The 20,320-nt window shown below is 34.5% G+C and overlaps 1 protein-coding gene and 2 long non-coding RNA genes across 3 annotated transcripts in view; 1 reads left to right on the forward strand and 2 right to left on the reverse strand.

The window, feature by feature from the left end:
* Positions 1–7,454, reverse strand: part of LOC134647945 (trissin receptor-like) — a 46,085-nt gene extending 38,631 nt beyond the window's left edge. The window contains exons 1-3 of the mRNA XM_063502330.1: positions 7,171–7,454; positions 1,356–1,500; positions 293–452 (exon numbers count right to left, since the gene is read on the reverse strand). Coding sequence (XP_063358400.1) covers positions 293–452; positions 1,356–1,500; positions 7,171–7,432 — 567 coding nt within the window. The 5' untranslated portion in view covers positions 7,433–7,454. The remainder of the gene's footprint in view (positions 1–292; positions 453–1,355; positions 1,501–7,170) is intronic.
* The window catches only part of LOC134648019 (uncharacterized), a 188,134-nt gene that overhangs the window by 105,156 nt on the left and 62,658 nt on the right, over positions 1–20,320 (forward strand). The window lies entirely within an intron of this gene.
* The window catches only part of LOC134648015 (uncharacterized), a 200,760-nt gene continuing 199,272 nt past the window's right edge, over positions 18,833–20,320 (reverse strand). Inside the window, exons 2-3 of the long non-coding RNA XR_010096872.1 lie at positions 19,091–19,126; positions 18,833–19,060 (exon numbers count right to left, since the gene is read on the reverse strand). This is a non-coding gene — a long non-coding RNA (uncharacterized LOC134648015). The remainder of the gene's footprint in view (positions 19,061–19,090; positions 19,127–20,320) is intronic.

The following is a 20,320-nucleotide window of genomic DNA, read 5'->3' on the forward strand; positions in this document are numbered from 1 at the left end:
AAAATATGGCCAAACCGGAGTTTTAAATTTATACTTGACTTAGGTAAATAATGAAAAATAACAACGCGGGAGTATCGTTCACAGGTATCGAGAAGTGTTTGGTATGGGCTGGTAGAGCAAAAAAGTTCACCTGATATTACTAGACTATAACTAGGCTGGGTAAACCGATAGATAATATTTAATTTTAGTCTTTACTCCATCAATGTTACTTATAGTGTGCCTAAATGAAAAAAAAAAGAAGCTCTCCAGAAAACTAAACATATTAATTGAATACAAAAGCAACTAATCTTACCCTGAGTCTGGTAGACGTGAGAATTTGCTTGCATGTTATAGGGTGTATGATAGCAAAATATCGTTCAGTGCAAATTACAACCAAGATAAATATAGACGCGGTGTAACTTAGTGAATGCACAAACTGGTACATTTTGCACAAAAAATCTCCAAATACCCAGCTGAAAAAAGTAAAAGGTATGAATAAATAGGGTTATATATTATAAAATTTTGAAATACATCCATAGATACTCTTTTAATAATTTAGCCAGTAACCGATAACACTAGATTTTTCAAATTAATGGGATGCCGGTATAAAATACAATTTAAATAAGTGTAAGTCAGGTGTAAGTAGATAAATGAACTGCTATTATAGAAAGCAGACTTCGAACATATCATAAACATAATAAAAAAAACATATCATTCATCGAAATCGGTTTAGCCGTTCAGTAATTAGGAGGGACCAAAGAACCTAATACGTATAGGTATACATACAGCCTCTATGAAATTCATGGAATACTTAGATTCATAGTATGAATCTATTCCGATATAGCGTTAGCGATTGGCGTGTTGTCTACGGGGCCTGTTTTCAAAATCCATTCTACGGTTAAATAATTAATGCACTGTATATTCGATATTTCCGCCAGCGTAAAACGTGGCAAAAAATATGTAATATATATATTCGTCATGAGAAAATGAGTGGGAAGAAAATTCAGAAGGGAAGAGAGGTCAGATCGGTTTTGCGAGTATTAACAAGTTCGGTGATGCTCGTCAAATTGTCTGTTTTCGATTTAGAATGCTAGAAGTAGCCTATGATTATCTGGCCTTTATTATCTATTTTGTAATTAGCTTACATGGATTTAGTTAAATAAAAGTAATCAATATGTATGTAAGAAAAGATCATCGCCGTGCCGTAAAGTTGAGGATGGGAGACGAAGTAATCCTGAGTGATTTTCTGTGTTCTGATCCGACACTAGTCCCGACATCCGACTGATGCAAACAATGTTAATAAGTTTTTCGCTTGCTTGAACGTAATAATTAATATGTAGTAGGTAGGTATATTTTTTTCACATCTTTACACTTACCTAGGTATGAGATATATCGTCAAATTTTGGAAGACACAGAACACTCCAACACATAAATCTGCGACAGCTAGATTAGCCAAAAAAAAGTTGGTAATGGATCTCAACCGCCTTGACAGAGTCACCACAAGGATTACCAACAGGTTTCCTGGAAAACAAAATTAATTATTAATTACTAAACATGACACCATATCCAACTAATCCTATGATACGTAAGTATGATAACAAATAAAATACGTAATTAAGCGCGGATTTAGTACAAATCCGCGCTTAATCACGTGTTTTATCAAGCTTTATACTTAATTCAAGGGGCATTCGAGCGAGCATGTTGCTTATTAAAAAAATGTGTTATGTGTGCAGGTAATGTGATTATAATTACGAATATTACACTTTAAGTAGCTGGTTCGAAATTAATGAAAAAACTAACGATTAAGTAGAAACGACAACGTTCTTCTAAACTGAAATGAATTCTCAAGTGAATCACTATCTTACGTAGAGCGCATGTCTATTTGCGCTGAGCGATCGAGAACAAAACCTTAAGTAATCGCTATCGAGCGAAGCCAGCTGAGGACATATTACTTATAGCCTTCTATTGGACGCAAAATGACGTCGGCATTTTTTTATTACAGTTACATACATACAGAATTGTTTAGTGTTCTATAAATATTTTTGATTTATTATACTGCTTTAAACAATGAAATAATTCTAACGCGTAATTCTAACATCATCTTCGTCGCGTTGTGCCGGCATTTTGCCACGGCTCATGCACTCTAAAAAATGAAGACCAACTAAGAGCAGTTTTCTCTTAGTTGACGTTAAGTTAATTATAACAATAACGATCTTATATAAATCAAAGAAACCTGATTACTTAAAACAATAAGTGTATCTGTGATTGAACTAATAAAGTAGGTATGTTATTAATCCTAACAATTGTATACTTTGCATCTATCATTAACTTGTTGGCATAATTATGTAACGTAGGTTGATTCAATCCTTAACAAATTAATTAAAACAGATAAATATGGTAATAGTTATGAACATCTTAATAGTTTATGTGATTATTTTCTCTTTGTTGATTTACGTAAGACTTGGTATTTTAATCAACTAAACATATAATATTTAGAACAACGAAGATAAAACATTCAATCCCATTATGATCAAGTTATTGTATTAATTACGAAACTAATATTCCATTCTATTAAGAATTATTTGTTAAATCGATTTTCTTCATAATTAAATTAAATAATCAGTTAATCCGTTCAATCAAGAGATAAGTAGGGGGGCGCCGGTGCACCCGCGGTCCTCCCCGCCCGCGCCCCTGCGGCGCCTGTGACCGTGCGAGTGGGGAGTCAGTCTCAGCCTCGACGTTCAACATTCAACTACTTAGTCATTCAAGTACGCGTCAACGAAATAAACTTTACTTGTGCCTTTATTTCACGGCAAGCCTGGAACAGTGAACGTGTTACCTTTGCTTTGTGTACCTAATGTATAATAGTGTATGTGCAACATGGAGCAAGTGCTAATCGCGGCGACGGGAATAAAAGGCGCGGGGACGGGCCGGGATGGTTATGTGGGCGTTGGCGGCCTCAAGGCTTTAAGGCGAGGCACGGGAAACGATCGGGACCATGCTTCCGAAACCCCGCCAGCGGCTGTCCGAACTGCGGACTCGACTTCGGAGGAACTGTTTCCCTTTACTTCTCTAAGAGTGCGCCATTTTTTGCGCATTGGCCATCCCAGGGACCCTCGTGTAGGCGACAGACGTCCCCGAGCCTGCCGCCAACATATAATTCCGCCCATAAGGGGGAAATCGACGGTTGTGCGCCAAACGGTCATTATATTTGTAGCCCGTTTTAAATGTTAATTATAATATATATGTAAGGTATGTAAAAGAAAGTTCGATTTTTAAATGTAAAACGTTTAGTTTTCTAAATGTTTAGATGAATAAATAACATCTTATTATATATATTTTTTGTTTTATTCATTTACCCCCTTTTCATAAAACTTTACTTTGTTAAATTTGAATCTCAATTGTTTAATCAGTTCAACTATGAAGCTTGTTGTTTGTTGTTGTGTTTTATTGTACTAGTACAATTGATGAAGAATGGTATATTGTACTAGACAAGCTTCATAGTTGAACTGATTAAACAATTGAGATTCAAATTTAACAATTTCTTAGTTCTGGCTAATAAGATGCATAACTCGATGCAATCATGTTCTTAGTTGAACTTATTAGGGTCAAATAGTTGATACAGTAATTCTTCATGTTAACATTGATTTACATCTTAGTTGAAATGATTAAACAATTGAGATTCAAATTTAACAATATCTTAGTTCAGGCTAATAAGGTGCATTAGTCGATGTAATCATGTTCTTAGTTGAACTTATTTGGGTCAAATAGTTAATACAGTAATTCTTCATGTTAATATTGACCTACATCTTAGTTAAACTGACTTGTTTGTATTAGTTGGTACAGTAACTTATCATGATAATAATGATCAAGCCCTTAGTTGATCTTGCTAGGATCAATTAGTTAGCATAATTATTTTTCGTGTAAATATTGAACAAGATCTTAATTGGTTCAGTTACATAGATATAGTAATAGCAATCAGAATTACCTTATTTGATGTGTCTAAGTTCTTGTTAGGCTCGTATGGAATCAAGATGCTTGATTACGACTATCAAGATATTGATAGGGCCAACCAAATTTTTTTTAGAGTGTGGGAGCGTGGCGTCCGCTTGGCAACGAATACCACTAGTTGGCACTAGTTTTTACGAAAGCGACTGTCATCTGACCTTCCAACCCAGAGGGTAAACTACGCTTTATTGGGATTAGTCTCACCATCCAGCTCGTAAAGGTACCATCTTTATAGGTAGGTACATCAAAAATATTATGAGATTTATTTTTACCACCAGAGTCGCAAAGTTTTTTGATGGAAATTTTGAGTTATTTCCTCATGTTGGCCGGTGGGGTTGACTTTTAAGTGATTATTTTAAGAGATAAATATTTAATATAGCATTCATTTAGAATTGATTTGTTGTGGTTTACACTTAATATTTTACTCGTGTTGTTGTAAAAAAAAATGGTTTATTCACTCGTGCCTAGCAACTTCACAGTCTTGCAAACCTTCTTACCAGGGATCGGAACCGGTTTTTTGCAAAAACTTAGAAATAACCATATTTTTCGAATTATTTTATACTCGAAATGTAGGACTCAGTTGTGTTTTTAGGTTACGACTTCGTATTATTAGATTGCCCAATTAGAAATGAAGTAATTAGCAAAGAACGAAAAAATACCGTTTCCGTTCCCATACAAAAAATACCGGTACCCGATCCCTGCTTCTTACCACTCTGAAGGTGACACTCCATTTCCAACCGCAGCTGCACTACTGTCAATTTTACTATGGAAATTGACAGTAACAGCGGCGCGTTCAGTACCAGTAGTGCAGCTGCGGTCAGAAATGGAATGTTACCCTTACACTCGTGGTTTAATTTCGGTATCATTCGCTTGCTCGGATTATCTCGGATATCAATATAATCACGAGGATTTTAAGAACAACTTTGTCTTCTTGTAAAACAAATAACCATTTTCCTGTATACTTACGAACAGAACACATACTACGGTACGGTGCACAAAATTATGATATAGGTACTTAACCAGTCACGGTGATAACAATATCAATACAAAAGTAATATTGCGCAGGTGTACGGTAATTACGTTAAACCTTCCAGTAAAAGTATTAAGTTGCAATATTTATTGGTTGATAGTGTCTGCATTCATTATTAATATAGGGGATCGATCATGACATTTAAAGGTTTCAATAAATTTTGTACTTATCGGCAAACTTACGGTATAAAATTGTCCAACCGTAAATTATGATATGACCGTTTGACTTATAATGTAAGTAGGTAGCTAATAACGGACAAGCTTTGCATAGGTTGGTAGTGTGTATATGCTCCTCTCTTTCCTGAGACTATACTTTACAACGTGTTACTTTACAACATTAATATCTAAACTAAATTACAAAAGTATTGTTAACCAGTAAAGTTTGTCTCCTACCTACCTACCTACATTATATACAGACTGAAACTAAGGAAAACTATCTGGGATAATTACCTAGACAGTTTCAGTTTGTTTCTCAATGAAAGAACTGCTATCGAAGGTAACAGAAAGCCCGTGATTCGGTTAGAGGCACAAATAAATGTTGCACATCCCTTTTAAACGGCAATTCGATGCGGCATTTTTGTTTTTCTAATTAAAGCAACGGCCTGTGCCTTATAACAACTTCCCTGTACAGATAGATCCTCCTAATTTATGGTGTACATTTATTTTAAAATGTCACCACATTACTCATAAAATACATCACTGGCCACTGTAGTAAAATTTACGTTTTGTAGGCAATAAAAGTAACGAATGGCATTGTTATTGCGGGTGCGACACATGAACGGACACAATTCAGTCGTAAACACCTGCCCTTGCGGCATTTGAAAAATTCTATTCGTTTCCCGTTTATTTGGAACCGTGCACTTACAATTGCCTCTCACTGACCTTTCATGTGCCAACTTCAAAGGTAAAAATGTCTAAGTCAAAAGGTACTATGAATAAGGACATTTAGGTGTTATTTGGTTAAGTAACTTTATACAATTCTAAAAATGAATGAATGAATGTATGGTTATATTGTGTAAGGAAGTTGGTGTTGTAAAGTCATATAAATTAAAAGTGGAAAATGTGTATACATTAGTACATTAATATAGAGGCCGGGAAACGAACGGTTGCAGGCCAAGTAGATATAGACCGTACGCGGCCGTCGACCCCGTTTTTCGTCAATCCCGAGATTTGTATAGAGCTTTTCTCAAACTTGCAATGAAATACCCATAGGCTACGGTGACCAAAATCGAGAAATAAACTGTCTAAAAATTGAATTTACTTAGCACGGAGCAAGTAAGCCAAGTCACTATACGCATTAAAAATTAAAGATATCTTATATTGATACGGTTTTAACAAATATTAACCGACTTGGTTTCATATTACATCTCAAAACTTTTTTGTAGTAGAATAATTGCGTTGCGAGATTTGCATCTTTTTACAAGTAATGTTTTTGATGGGATTATTATATTTCAGTATTTCTTTATATGTTTGAGAAAAGCACTATACACCTCGGTGGAAACAGGCATTTTCCATCCCTCGGCAACAATGTACTATATATTAATAATAGTAAAATACTTTTTATTCTTGAAATGATTGGATACCCTGAATGAAGTTAAGCCAAGGGTACATTTTCGTTTAGACAGTAAGCAATCAATTGCTCGATTTAACACTTCATAGATTTTAATGAGAATAAAGAGTTGACAATGATTTATTGCGACTGAAATTGAGTGATAAAGAAAATACAAAGTAAGTATGCTTCAGTGTACAAATATAATTACCGTAAAATGGGGCTATTCGGTACGATGTTGGGAGTAAAACATAAATAATATTTTATATTCGTCGTCATATTCGTATGATTTATTTTACTCCTAGTATATTTGTCCGATACATTCGCCAAATATACTATATATTTCAGTATTTCCTTACACATGTTTGAGAAAAGCACTATGTATACCGCGGTGGAATCAGGGTGCTAGGCCTGGCAAAAGGTCCGAGTCAGAAAATGCCTTTCTTTCCATCCCTCGGCAACAATGTACTATTTTGTAAGTAGGATTACCTACTTTTTTGTGCCTAAACTGTGTTGCTGTCATCTCCTGGCTAACGGGACGAAATAGCAACAAAACAATAAACTTAATAAATAAAAACAAGTAGAGCCTGTAGATAAGTACTTACCGAAGAAACAACAGCAAAATACTATCGTATAAAGAGCGATGAATATTGCTCTTATATCTGTTCTATCAAAAATGTATTCATCGTCGTTTAAAGGATTACTGTTATTTATTCTCGAAACGTTAATAAACGATTCTTTACTATGGATTGGCCCGCTGGGGTGGCTTCTATTTGCGGCGACCCAGACGCTCGACTGAATATTTGAAACGATTAGCTGTTTTGTTCCCAACATGTTACTGGTCGCGACTTTTCCGGATCCATCCATTAATTTATGTAGATTATAATGTAGGGTATACTTTTTTTGCTCCCTTTCATTTTTTTTAACTCAGGATACCTGTAACAAACGAAGATACATTTTATTACAATTTTCGACCATCTTGCGTCAGTTCATTTGGATGATGTTTGGTAAACACACTCAATAAATAGGTACCTAATAACTAACTAATGGGATAGATGTTGGTTAGACGTACAGTCACGCTGCGTGATTGTTATGCCATTTATTTTCGTTATGGGACAACCAAATTAGCTAGAACCCTAAATGGCATAACAATCTCGGAGCGTGATGGTACATAAACTGCTATTTTATTTATAAATTATAAATTACTAAAATAAATCCGTCACAAAGGCTGTTTTTCACGTAAATTAACTTCGTATAAGACATGCTCCATGCGTGAAAACATAAATCAATCCTTAGGTAAATCTGAAGAGCTTGTGAATCGCACCGAAATGAAATCGAATTGTGATATACCGTTTTATGAACCATATTATCCGCGTCATTTTAAATAAAATTTGGGATACCATCAGTCACACTTTCTTTCAACAGCCAGATAGAAATTTGGGAGTGCTCTGGAGACATATTCTGATTTATCAATTTGTTATGATTTTAGTCTTGTTTTGATACGACAATTGTCTTGGTGGCCGGTGCGCATCTCACAAACGACTTTCATCGCAGTTATATATAAACTATCGCGAAGATATATAAACTATTTGAGCAAGCAATGGAGATTCAAAGTTAAGGAAAATCTCGATTACATTTTAGTCAACAACTCTCTGGAGCTCTTTTACACGTAACCTATATTTTATGATAAAATATATGTTTATAAAAGTACGGAAGGAAGGAAGTTCTTTATGGTTAAAAAATAAACTAATTTATTTATAAAATAAAACTAATTATAAATAAAATGTAGACTAAATAAATGCTTAATTTTACCTGAATCGGCTCTATTAAACATAAACATATGAAATTTGGTTCATTTATTAAGATATCTGTACATATAGGTACATATAGGTAGATAGTTTTAGTTCATTTTAATTTTGTAGGTATTATTTCTGTTTTTATATGTTTATGTTTGTAAATAAATCCCCACTTCACAGCCAATTTTATAGTAATATAAAGAATTAATAATTAGTTCATAGCAAGTAAAGTAAAATATAGTTAATAAGTCGACTCTCGTTCTCAAGAATGTAAGATACGTCTATAAATACGTCTACTATCTACTATCACTGGTAGTTTTCCTACTATATGTATAGAGATAAAACAGAAATGTATTAGTACAGTAGCAGCATTTCTCGTACTCAAATTTGGTAATCTTGAGTGTGCGTGCATAATTACGTAGGTACTTAGTAGATTCTCAGCACTAAGAGATCATTAAGTAAATAGCTTCAGGGGCTGTTTGTCTGTATGCCAAAGCAGTAACAATTAAGTTTAGCTTTGTGCAAATGTGTCAGTCTAGATAGATAGAAAACAACAAAATATAAAATAAATTGTAATAATTAACTATACGAAATTTGATAAAGCTGTTCTTTCGTGTTTGATTTATGTGATCTGGATTAACAGACTACCATAATTGTAAGTAAACTAAAAGTACATTTATTGACACACTAGCGATCCGCCCCGGCTTCGCACGGTTTAACAAATTATATATACATAAACCTTCCTCTTGAATCACTCTATCTATTAAAAAAAACCGCATCTAAATCCGTTGTGTAGTTTTAAAGATCTAAGCATACATTCAGACAGGGAAGCGACTTTGTTTTATACTATGTAGCGATAGTGATACATTTCCGGATGTAATATAATGTTAACAAATATTAACGTCCTTATTCATAAAACTTTACAAGCTACAATTAGTTCATTTGAAATGTATCCCTATCTGGCAACTGCTTTAGAGATCGGGGTTGGCCATGCTCCATGAACAAATAATAATTTTGTTTCCACTATTAAATCCTCGCATTTGACAAACTTCTTTGAGATTAGTCGAGCACTTAAGACGCCCGTCCATGTGAGTGGCGAAAACAAATACCTAATCGTGTCGTGTATAAATAGGGAGGAATTAAATAATTAAGTGTGTGAAACTGATACCAGCAGAGTTTCCTCCAAAAGAAAGGTATTAAGGTACGGTGGGGTGGGGTAAGACGAACATAGTTTATTTTGCTCGGGGCAAGACAAACAGAATGAGGATTCCATACAAGTGTTTGTCTTGGCCTGGTGATAGTCTTAACCCACCTTAACTTATTTAATCCGTTGCGTTGCCAAAAGTTTTTATTTTTATAATACCGTGTTAAGGCTTAAGGGATGTAATGACCCCATCGCCCGCTGGTTTTCTCAGTGTAAGCACAGAATAAATAATAGTACTAAGTACAGAAGACTCACTCTCTAACATAACGCGTCTGTTACGATCAGCACCTATCAGCACTGATATGGCCGCTAGGTGGCGACACCGCCACGCGCGGCTTATGGCTTTCCCCAAAATTGGGGCCGAACGGAAGTACTTTTAGCTACCTGTAGCAAAGCGACGAAATCGCGGAGTGAGGCACGCCTGGTGTAAGCAGTGAATGCAGGGAAGCTTGTGGCGAGCTGTAATGTTGGGGTCTAACGATCCCACGTTACACAAGGTTCTTGACCCACTATAGAAAATTCTCTATAGCATCTAGCTTTTCTATTTATTTATTGCATTATTAAAGCTTTCTTCTGCATAACAAGCAATCATTAGGTAATTGTATAAAAATATAAAAAAGCACTTTTTACTTTTTGCTTCTTTGTAGTCAATCCGACATGCGATAACGGATCGGAAATTGTGAAAACGCTTTTAGGCTCCTCATGCGCGCTCCTCGCGGCCATCTTTTAAACATTATATTTATTTGTAAATCTGTAACGAAACATCTAATAGGTATGAGCCTTCGATTCCTGTGAATAGATTTAAAGAAAATTATCCAAAATTGCTAGCATATCATCTATCATTATGATTTAGTTTTATTTATTATACTAGGTAAAATACGATACTTCTTGTTTATTTTTGAGTAAGATTTACAGTCGTAATTTATCTAGTCTAGTCTTTGGTAAACTTGAGTCGTGACTCATGAAGATATGATGACGCAGGCTTTTTTTCTAAACCATTTAACAAAAATATACTGACCCAACAGTAGGTAGTTTTTAAGTGTTTGTGTCGCTACTTCTACATATAAAGGATTGCTTCTCTTTCTATTCGGTGATTATTTCAAAGTAGCAAATTCAAATTCAATATCTTTAATGCCAAAAACACATGTCAAATACACACATAGGTATACAATACAAAATAAAATGAAAATTAAAAAATACATAACTTACACTAAATTATAAAGTAACATATATAAAATGTCAATAGTAGTTTATGTGACTGCTACATAATGAGAGGCATTAAAATACGAGTGTGGGTTTAAGAAACGAACGTTAGTGAGTATAACACGAGTGTTTTAATGCCTAATTATGTACAGTAAAACTAATTAAAAGATAAACTGTACCTCAAATGGCGGTGAATGAAAACTTTTTTCACGCATGTCACGCATCCATAGGTTTTTTAAATTCTTAGACAAAAGAATGAAGTCCCTATTCTCATGTCACTCGAGATCAAATATCGTGCGGTTTATCGAACGAGCGAGCGAAGCGAAGCGAAGTTCTTACATTCGACTTTGAACACGCGGCTGGCTAGCGGCACGTCTCGGCATTTCGATGTTTTTAAGCTGAACTGTCAGAAGATAGTTTGATACTCAATAACTTAAGTAAATTTGTTCTAATTTAAATGAAATTGGGTAAACGTGTAGTCGAGGGCATTATATTTTAGTCATTAAATTATGAGCAGGCCCGATCAAGAGGTTATTGAGCTAGAAGAGCTTAGAAGGCCAAAAAGCTGTTTGTGAGAGGTCTTGCTATTCTGGTCATTTTTTTGCAAGAAACATGGTCGAGTTTAGTATCAAATGAAAGTGCTCGACTTACACTTTTAAATTTACCATTTTGAAATAATTAGCAAGATAAAAATAAATTAGAATAAACATGACATATGTATTTGACATTTGACAGGAAATATTTCGGCTTAGCACAGATACAGTTTATTTTAATCTCTATGGTGGTGACTTAAATCCAGGGGAGGGACAGCCGTATACGAAGCCCTTTATTCGAAAAAATAGCGCCATCTATATTACTTAACGCTAAACTTGTAAATGGCGCTTCAAAATTGATGCAAAAAAGCAAATCTTGTCAGTAGAAAATGGCGCGAAACTCAAATTTTCTATGCGACCATATCCCTTCGCGTCTACATTTTTTCTACTGACAAGATCTGCTTGGCCAACTATATTATACATACTACTCTTTGCTTAAATCAATCAGTTAAGGGCTCCACAGACCTTGCAATAAATCCACGCGATCTTTGATCCATTGCCGCCTATAGAGCGACATAAAATAGTTGAAATTAAATAAAATGGAACTCAAAAATGTCCATAGTAAATTGTTGCCATGTATAAGCATTTTACGTCAAAAATGTGACTGCAGTTACGTAGAAAGTGGCGTCCTCATTTATTTTCTATTATTTTATGTCGCACTATACGAGTATGTACCTAAGTAGGTGCAACAAAGTCAATCGCTATATAATTTTTGGTTAACCGCGAGTTCTCAGTTCGGGGCGAACTACTAGTATTAAAAAACATACTAAATTGACGTTTCGTATCGATAACTGTTTTAATATCTATGGATACTAGAATTAGGGTGGAGCGTCGTTGTATGGGAAAAAATAAAATTTTGATTATCAATGTGGAACCGGTACAAAAAGTTGCAGTTTGTCATGTAGATTATAGTGATTTTATCAAGATTCAAAATAAACACAACTTTTAGCCCTCTACCCAGCCGCTAAAGAAATTAATAAAGGTAAATTTTCATCAATTATTTAAATATACTATTTCACTAATATGTGTACATTTTATTGAAATTATATAATACTTTATAAGCGTATAATAAGTTATTACCAAAATTTTTGTGCCATTTTCAATATTTATGAAATAATAAAATTTCAAACTTTCATATTAAACAGCAATTTCATGCAAAACAAGGAAAATGCTACAGTGTAAAAAAAATATATGAGTTATTTTTTTTTAGACGTTCTTGTGCCAAAGTAACGATGTTATTGATTACGAAAAGTATAATTTTACTGCAAAAAATGGGTTACTTATATGTTTAAATAAGCGTCAAATTTTGCCCTTCGGCGTCGCTTACGCCCTTTTTGGGTCATGTTCACACGTATATTAGGCATATATTAACTTATACTAGTAGTATTTTTATTATCTTATCACGTTCAAAATGGTTTTCACGGTTCTGTAATAAGTTGTAAACTCCAATTTGTGTACAATATCCGGGTTAAAGGGCTTTTTCCATAAAACCCCTATTTACGTGGTTTTACCGTGTCATAAAAATATACGTTATAAACAAAAATAAGTATAGGAATCGAGTATATCTGTAACAAAAAGATGTCCTTGAATGAATAAAACTTGTTATAAAAAAAATAAGCATAAATTAAATTTATTAAAAATATACATATATTGCTATATATAATCGAATAGTAGAGGGCTAAAAGTATATACCAATATTTTATTTATTATTTTTCCCTTAAATAATAAAAAATTAGACATCCTTTTAGAGGGGTTCCATTGCTATATTCAAGAATTTTGGATTTCGCTCCACCCTAACTAGAATAGAGACCCACTTGAGTTTTGACTGCTGTTCCAAATTTAAACTCATAACGATACAAACAATTTATAACGTTATAACATTACAGTACAGATTTTCCTACTACCCCAGATAGGAAAGTTCTCATTTTAAAATTGGTTGTAATAAAGCTGGTCATTTCCTACGGTTTCTGAACGCATTATAGAGCACTAATGACATGTGTGTAGATAAAACAGTTATATAATACAAATGTCAATAAAAGCCATCAATAATCTTTAATAGAAAAAAACCGACTTCTCTAACTACTAGCCTAACCCACTTAACGGTGCTTATACTTTATTTGGTAATATGTATACATTTTATGGTAATCATAGTGGTTGATTTAGTTTAGGTATCATAGTGGTTTTCCGGGTCAAGGTCCGGGTCTGGGTCCGAGTCCGAGTACGGGTCCGAGTCCGGAGTCCGGGGCCCAATCCAAGTCAAAATCGAAATTGAAAATCACAAAACGTGTACTATGCGTCGTTGAGGAGTTCTGTTCTGATCATCATCAGCAGTTCCACATCATCAAATGCCACAGTTTTTAATGTAAATGCTTGATTTTCTGATGAAAATATATAAAATTCTATACGGATGCCTTTAAGATTTGAGAAGTTCCCTCGATTCCTCATGGATACCATGTTCAGGACTTGAGATTGACATAAATGTGCCTAAAAACCTAACTTGCTTAACAAACATAACGAAAAGGACAAATCGCCAAATGCGAGCTATGCGTCGTTGAAGAGTTCCGTTATGATCATCATCAGCAGTTCCACTTCATCAAATGCGACAGTTTTTAATGAAAATGCTCGATTTTCTGATGAAAATACAAAAATCTCTATACGCATGCCTTTAAGATTGGAGGAGAGTTCCCTCGATTCCTCGTGGATCCCATCATCAGAACTCGAGCTTGACAAAATTGTGGCTTAAAAACTTAACTTGCTTAACAAACATAACGAAGAGGACAAATCGCCAAACGTGAACTATGCGTCGTTGAAGAGTTCTGTTCTGATCATCATCAGCAGTTCCACTTCATCAAATGTCACTTTTTTTATGTACATGCTTGATTTGTTGACGAAAATACAAAAATCTCTATACGCATGCCTTTAAGATTTGAGGAGTTCCCTCGATTCCTCATGGATCCCATCATCAGCACTCGAGCTTGACAAAAATGTAGCTTAAAAACTTAACTTGCTTAACAAACATAACGAAGAGGACAAATCGTCAGACGTGTGCTATGCATCGTTGAAGAGTTCCGTTCTGATCATCATCAGCAGTTCCACTTCATCAAATGTCACTTTTTTGAATGTATATGCTTGATTTGTTGATAAAAATACAAAAATCACTATATGTGTGCCTTTAAGATTTGAGGAGTTCCCTCGATTCCTCATGGATCCCATCATCAGAACTGGGTTTTGACAAAAACGGGACCAATCTGTATGCATATACATACAATCAAAAAAATAATTTTCAAAATCGGTCCAGATACTCGGAGATATGGAGTAACAAACATAAAAAAAAATAAAAAAAAATAAAAAAAAACATACAACCGAATTGATAACCTCCTCCTTTTAGATTTGGAAGTCGGTTAAAAAGCAAAAATACAAATGTTTAGAATATAAAGGAATCATTTTACATTCAATTTACTATAAAATTGTTTTACCATATAGAACGCCTGGAGCTCGTTTCTCAAAAGCTTGTAACTTGTAATACAAGCGGATGTCACTTTTTGACAGCTTTTGTTAGAAAGGGACTTCCACTTGTATTACAAGTTACAAGCTTTTGACAAACAGGGCACTGGTCAATCAAAAACTCTTTTAACATTTTAACAAATAGCTCGTAAGAAGCCGCCTCTTTTATTTCACGGCTCAGGCTGTTATACATTTTAATACCAACTACCCCTAACGAGTTGGACGATTTTACGAGCCAGACAAAGACGGATTTAATATCACGATCAGTTTGCCTTTGATCAGGTCGACCCATAACAAACTGCCTCGAGGGAGTACTTTAAGTTACATCTATTAAAGATAATAATCCCTCAGAAAGATTCGGCAATTCCAAAGTGGTGACATTCAAGGTTGTATTCGCACCTCAAAAGAAGGTTTAGCGTGGAATTTCAGCTAAACTAAAATATCCTTGGATCAACCAAGAATAATGTTTATTTTTTACATTTTAAACATAACTCAAACGATCGTAATTAATTAAATTATTTTCCTACTTTTTTTACAATGTTTTGTTTTATTCCTTTTAAGGCCGATTTCATTATGGTACATTAAATTAATCAATTTGGATTATTTGTTTTGTTATTTTGTTTTCGTTTCGTTGTTAGGTACCCTTACTTGAACGGAACACTAACAAAGTAATCAAGAAAGAAAGAATAAACAAAATCAGGATTAAAGAAAAATATTATCTTATGTGAACAATATCACCTTTTTATTTTTCTTGACATAGTTATCTTAATTTGGATACTAAATAAATACCCTGGTGGGTAGTGCCTACAATAGATGCATGACATTGACCTAAGTTAATTCAGCTTCAAGTAAAATTATCATAATGTATCGGCGATAGGTACATATATTATGTATAAAAATAAGGTTTGGGTGAATTATATATGTACATATAATATAAGCACAGAGTAAATTAAACATGTACCTTTCATAGGTGGGTATTTTTTCTATTATTGTAAAATTTTTAAGTAGGTTTATTTCAAGTTTAGTATTATTTATTTTTAGATTTAACATGTATTGAAACAAATAAATGTACCTATAATAAGTATTCTTATTTTGATCCCGTTAAAAAAAACCGGGTGACGCCGCATTTATTATAAACAATGTAGTAACCATGTAGTATACCTAAAGTAACGCGTTTGCTCTGCTTAGCTTTTTGGTCTATTTTACAAGCTTTTTACTAACATGCAATGTAGAGTTTGTGCGGAAAGAGAAGAGCCATAGAATGTATGGGTTCCCTTACATTCCATGACTCTTCTCTTTCCGCACAGACTCTACCTATGTATGTTGGTACGGGTCAAATCTTGCGAGTTAAATTTGACCCACATCCCAAATTCTAATGAAGCTGAAAATTTTCATACGTATGTAAGTCGGGTGACAATGCAATATTATGGTACCATCGAGCTGATCTGTTGATGGAGACAGGGGGTGGCCATAGGAACTCTGTGGAAAAATAACGGAACCTAATTCTGTTTGGGGTTTTTAGAATTGTCTCGATAAGCATTAGTTGCCTGTGGAAATAAAAGTACAGTCAGCGATAAAAACTTGTATCAAAAATTAAATTTTTGACAAAAACTTATTTGACTATAATTGGCGAACTATTGTTAATTAATGTTTAAACCACAAGCAATTAAATGTATGTATTTACACTATTTACCTACAATAAAATGGCAGATGGAAGAAAAAACAAAAAAAAAATTCTTTTACTTCATAATATTGTATTGATTTAGATCAATGAAATGGCAGATGAAAGTAAAAACCAAAAAGAATATATTCTTTTACTTCATAATATTGTATTGATCTAAAAACTGTCATCGTAGAAGAAATTGCCAGTCATGAGTGATTAATTAATTAAGAAATAAAGTATAATTTAATACAAATAAATGAACCTCTTTAACAGTTATGACAGCACTTTGAGAAGAAAATAAATGTATTGTCACAAAAAGTAACCACTCTGACGTTAAATTTTGCGGAATTATTCTATTTTTAAGGTGACCGTGCATGTCGCGCGTGCATAAATTTACCTACCCATTTAAATAAAAAAGGAGAATTAATCTCACTAATACTGGTTCGAAACAGTAGCTTATACTTAATAGTAACTGAATGCGTAGGGTCCATCCTGTCCACGTCTCCTGAATTATCATCTATAATGCCGTGTAGGCAGTTGCTGTAATTGCTATGACTTTTACCTTTTACTTCATAATTTCACTAATAACATCTTTTCCCCCCAATCTCAATTCGACCTAAGAGGAAAAGTTTAAATCCAACATTATTTTAAGTAATTTTCTTTTTTTTTCAATCTGAGATTGAGGTCCAATTCATAATTTTAATAAAACCGAACGTTAATCTACTTCAAATAAAGATCAAATTCTAAGAATAAAATAATTACTTACGTAATGAAAGTCGGAACATCTGGTTTGATTTGGAAATACTCGGGTAATGAATTTCATAAACCTTTTATCACGGCGCCGCCATATCCCAAGAATGCCTGTCGGCTAGATTAAGATGGGGAATGTAGTCGGATTCTCGTACGAATAGTGAGACGAAACACTACGTGCCAAGATACTTATTAAACAGAATATTACACTCACATGTTATTTAGATGAACATAATATTAGGTATATGCCGGGGTACCTGCGAACAAAATTAGTTTGTTTAAAAAGGAGTTTATAAATGTATATTTTGTAACATGGCAACCTGCATAGTGCAGCCACCGCGCGCACTGGCCAGTTGTAAAATAAAAACTAAGCCATTCGCCCGTCTTTTGTTTTTTCTCATCAATTTTCTCTAGGAATTCTGTTGCAAATAGCACAGCTCTGATTTGATTTATTTAATTTTACTCGATGCAGGTAAAATTTATATAATTGTATTATGTTTCTGTTAATGTTTAAATTAAACCTAATCCAAGTCTTATTTGTACGTCACTGGTTCTTGTAACGAAATGAGGCTTGGGTTAGGTTCCGACCCGACGTCTAAGAACGTACGATTGTTGCAGCCTTTACTTCTGCCTTATAACTGAAGAGTATACTTATTACTGTTGCTGTTTCTTTTGATGGATATTTGCTGCTGAAGTTTTTCTCTGCGTGGACCTTGCTGAGCCTACGACATCGGATGTGGTAGCACCCGCGGCCAGAATTGATCGTTCGGTTCGACAAAGATCGGGATTCAAGAACGTTAAGGCCAGTGACGTTATTTTATTTGTTTAGGCTCACGTACTGACGAAAATTACTTTATTTTAAGATTTACTGGCTATGGATGAGGTCTTGGTGGCTCAGAGCGCTGGAGTATCGATCCAGAGGCCGTGAGTTCAAGTCTCACCCAAGACAGTAATTTTTCCACTTTTAAATTTATTCTAAGCTTAAATATGTATAGGTACCTTATTCGTTCCATTAGTTCTCTATCGGTTGATATATCGCATAAATTGTGATGTAATCGTGCCGGCCATGGAGTAGCAGCATCTTATGATAGATGCAGTAATAAACGCTACAATATTGACACGATTGACCATATATTATCTTCGTTTATGATGCCGCCCGATATAAAGAGACGGATGCTATGTCCCCTACTATCATGACGATAGCTGCGAGTGCTGCGACCAATTACCTAAGATATCCATTCCTGAGGGCCTATCGCGAAAAACGAAAACGGAATTGCTTAAAAAATGTCTAGTAAAATAAACACATAGGTAACTCGTGGCATTTAGGTAGCACTTAAAAGATTAGTTTAATTAATTTCTTTTCTTAGTGGTCTCTTTTTCTCGACTCGTATAGGAAGAACATTGTCACATCACTAGTCTGTTAGAAACTGTCAAATGCTACCTAAGTGCCACGAGTTACCGATGTGTGCTCATCACTAATCTTTTAAGTGCTACCTAAATGCCACGAGATACCGATGTGTACTCATAATATTTACAGAAACCCCTTTTTTCTCAAAAATGGACGGCAAAGTCGACGTTGCCGGTTAAAAAATAGGTCACCAAGTGTGTGGTTTATGGTCAGTCAAAAAATTTAAAAGTTAAAAACATCGCAGTCTCGATTTCGGGACTGGAAAGTTGCATACAAATTCCATTATTTGTCGAGTTCCAAATTTCTTAAAAGTTGAAATGGCCATATCAAATGAAGGCATAGGTCCGTTAAACAGCCAAACAGATGATCAGTACCTATTATTAGTATTATTATAATGTTAGTACCGCGACTATTTAGGTGTCTCAAATAGGTTGGCGTACCTATTTTCAGCAGAAAAATAAACTTTTTTTTTAAGGCGGCAAAGCAAATATTTTCAATGGTTTTACTCTTTTCTGTTATAATTAGACCGTTGCTTCTGTAAAATATTTTTATTTCTTGCACCATTTTTGAGAAAAGCACCATGGTATAATAATATACTCCGCCTGGTACTCTCTTCCGAGATTCGCGAATGACCTAACTGGCACTTGCCTACGTCATCATGCTGTTTACAGGTTCTCAAACTTTAAAATGTGGGAGAATTTTAACCAACAGTGAAAATTATTTTAACGGCATTAATTTTAAGTTATTCATGTAGAAACATAGTAAAATAAAACAAATCTATACTGCACTTTTCACTCCTACTCTTACAGTTCCGAATAGAGCAGCCAACCATTTTCGTAACAAAACATTAATTACGAAGCTTACGACGTGAAAAGTTTGGAAAACACTGCGACTGCTGACACTGAGCGAGAAGGAAATAACAATTAACACGCGTTCGACAAGGACGGTCGGTCAGGGACAAAATGGCGGATTGTCAAATGTGACAGCGCTATCCTGTGTTGCCAGTAGTGTAAACAGAATTACCCGAACGTCTGAAATTTCTTTCGTGAATCGGAAGATATTGCTAACGAATAATTAAAAATGACGTGTTATTGTAAAATTTCAGATAAAATACATATAAATGAAAATTATTAAATTATAAAGAAATAAATTAACTTATTAACCATAGATATAATGTACCCATGTAACATGTTATGTTGAAATAAAGTGGCAATGTTATTGTGACGTAGGCAAGTGACACTCTGGGAAGAGAAGACCATGTTTTATTAGACCATGGAAAAGCACTATATATGACTCGCCTGGAAGGCTACTTGCTGGCTTCGGATTCAATTACGAATCCTCAGCCAGCAAGTAGCTACTTCCGAGCCTCGACAATAATGTACTATTACGCTTTTGACAACAATAATTTATCATATAATTCATAACCTCGCTTGAGTATATTCGATTCGTCGAACTAATAGCTTAGGAGATGCGAAGTACTAAGTTGCCTGAACCATGGCCAAAATTGCTTTGTGCCAACGCGCACTTTATGACGTTTAGTAATTGCTTCTTTGTCGGAGCTTGATTATAATATTGGGACAGAGGGCCTACCGCGAACCACGTTCGACGTGTTACCTCCCTGTCACACTTACGTA

The sequence above is a fragment of the Cydia amplana genome, chromosome 5, assembly GCF_948474715.1.
Source record: "Cydia amplana chromosome 5, ilCydAmpl1.1, whole genome shotgun sequence".
Classification (NCBI taxonomy): Eukaryota; Metazoa; Arthropoda; class Insecta; order Lepidoptera; family Tortricidae; genus Cydia; species Cydia amplana.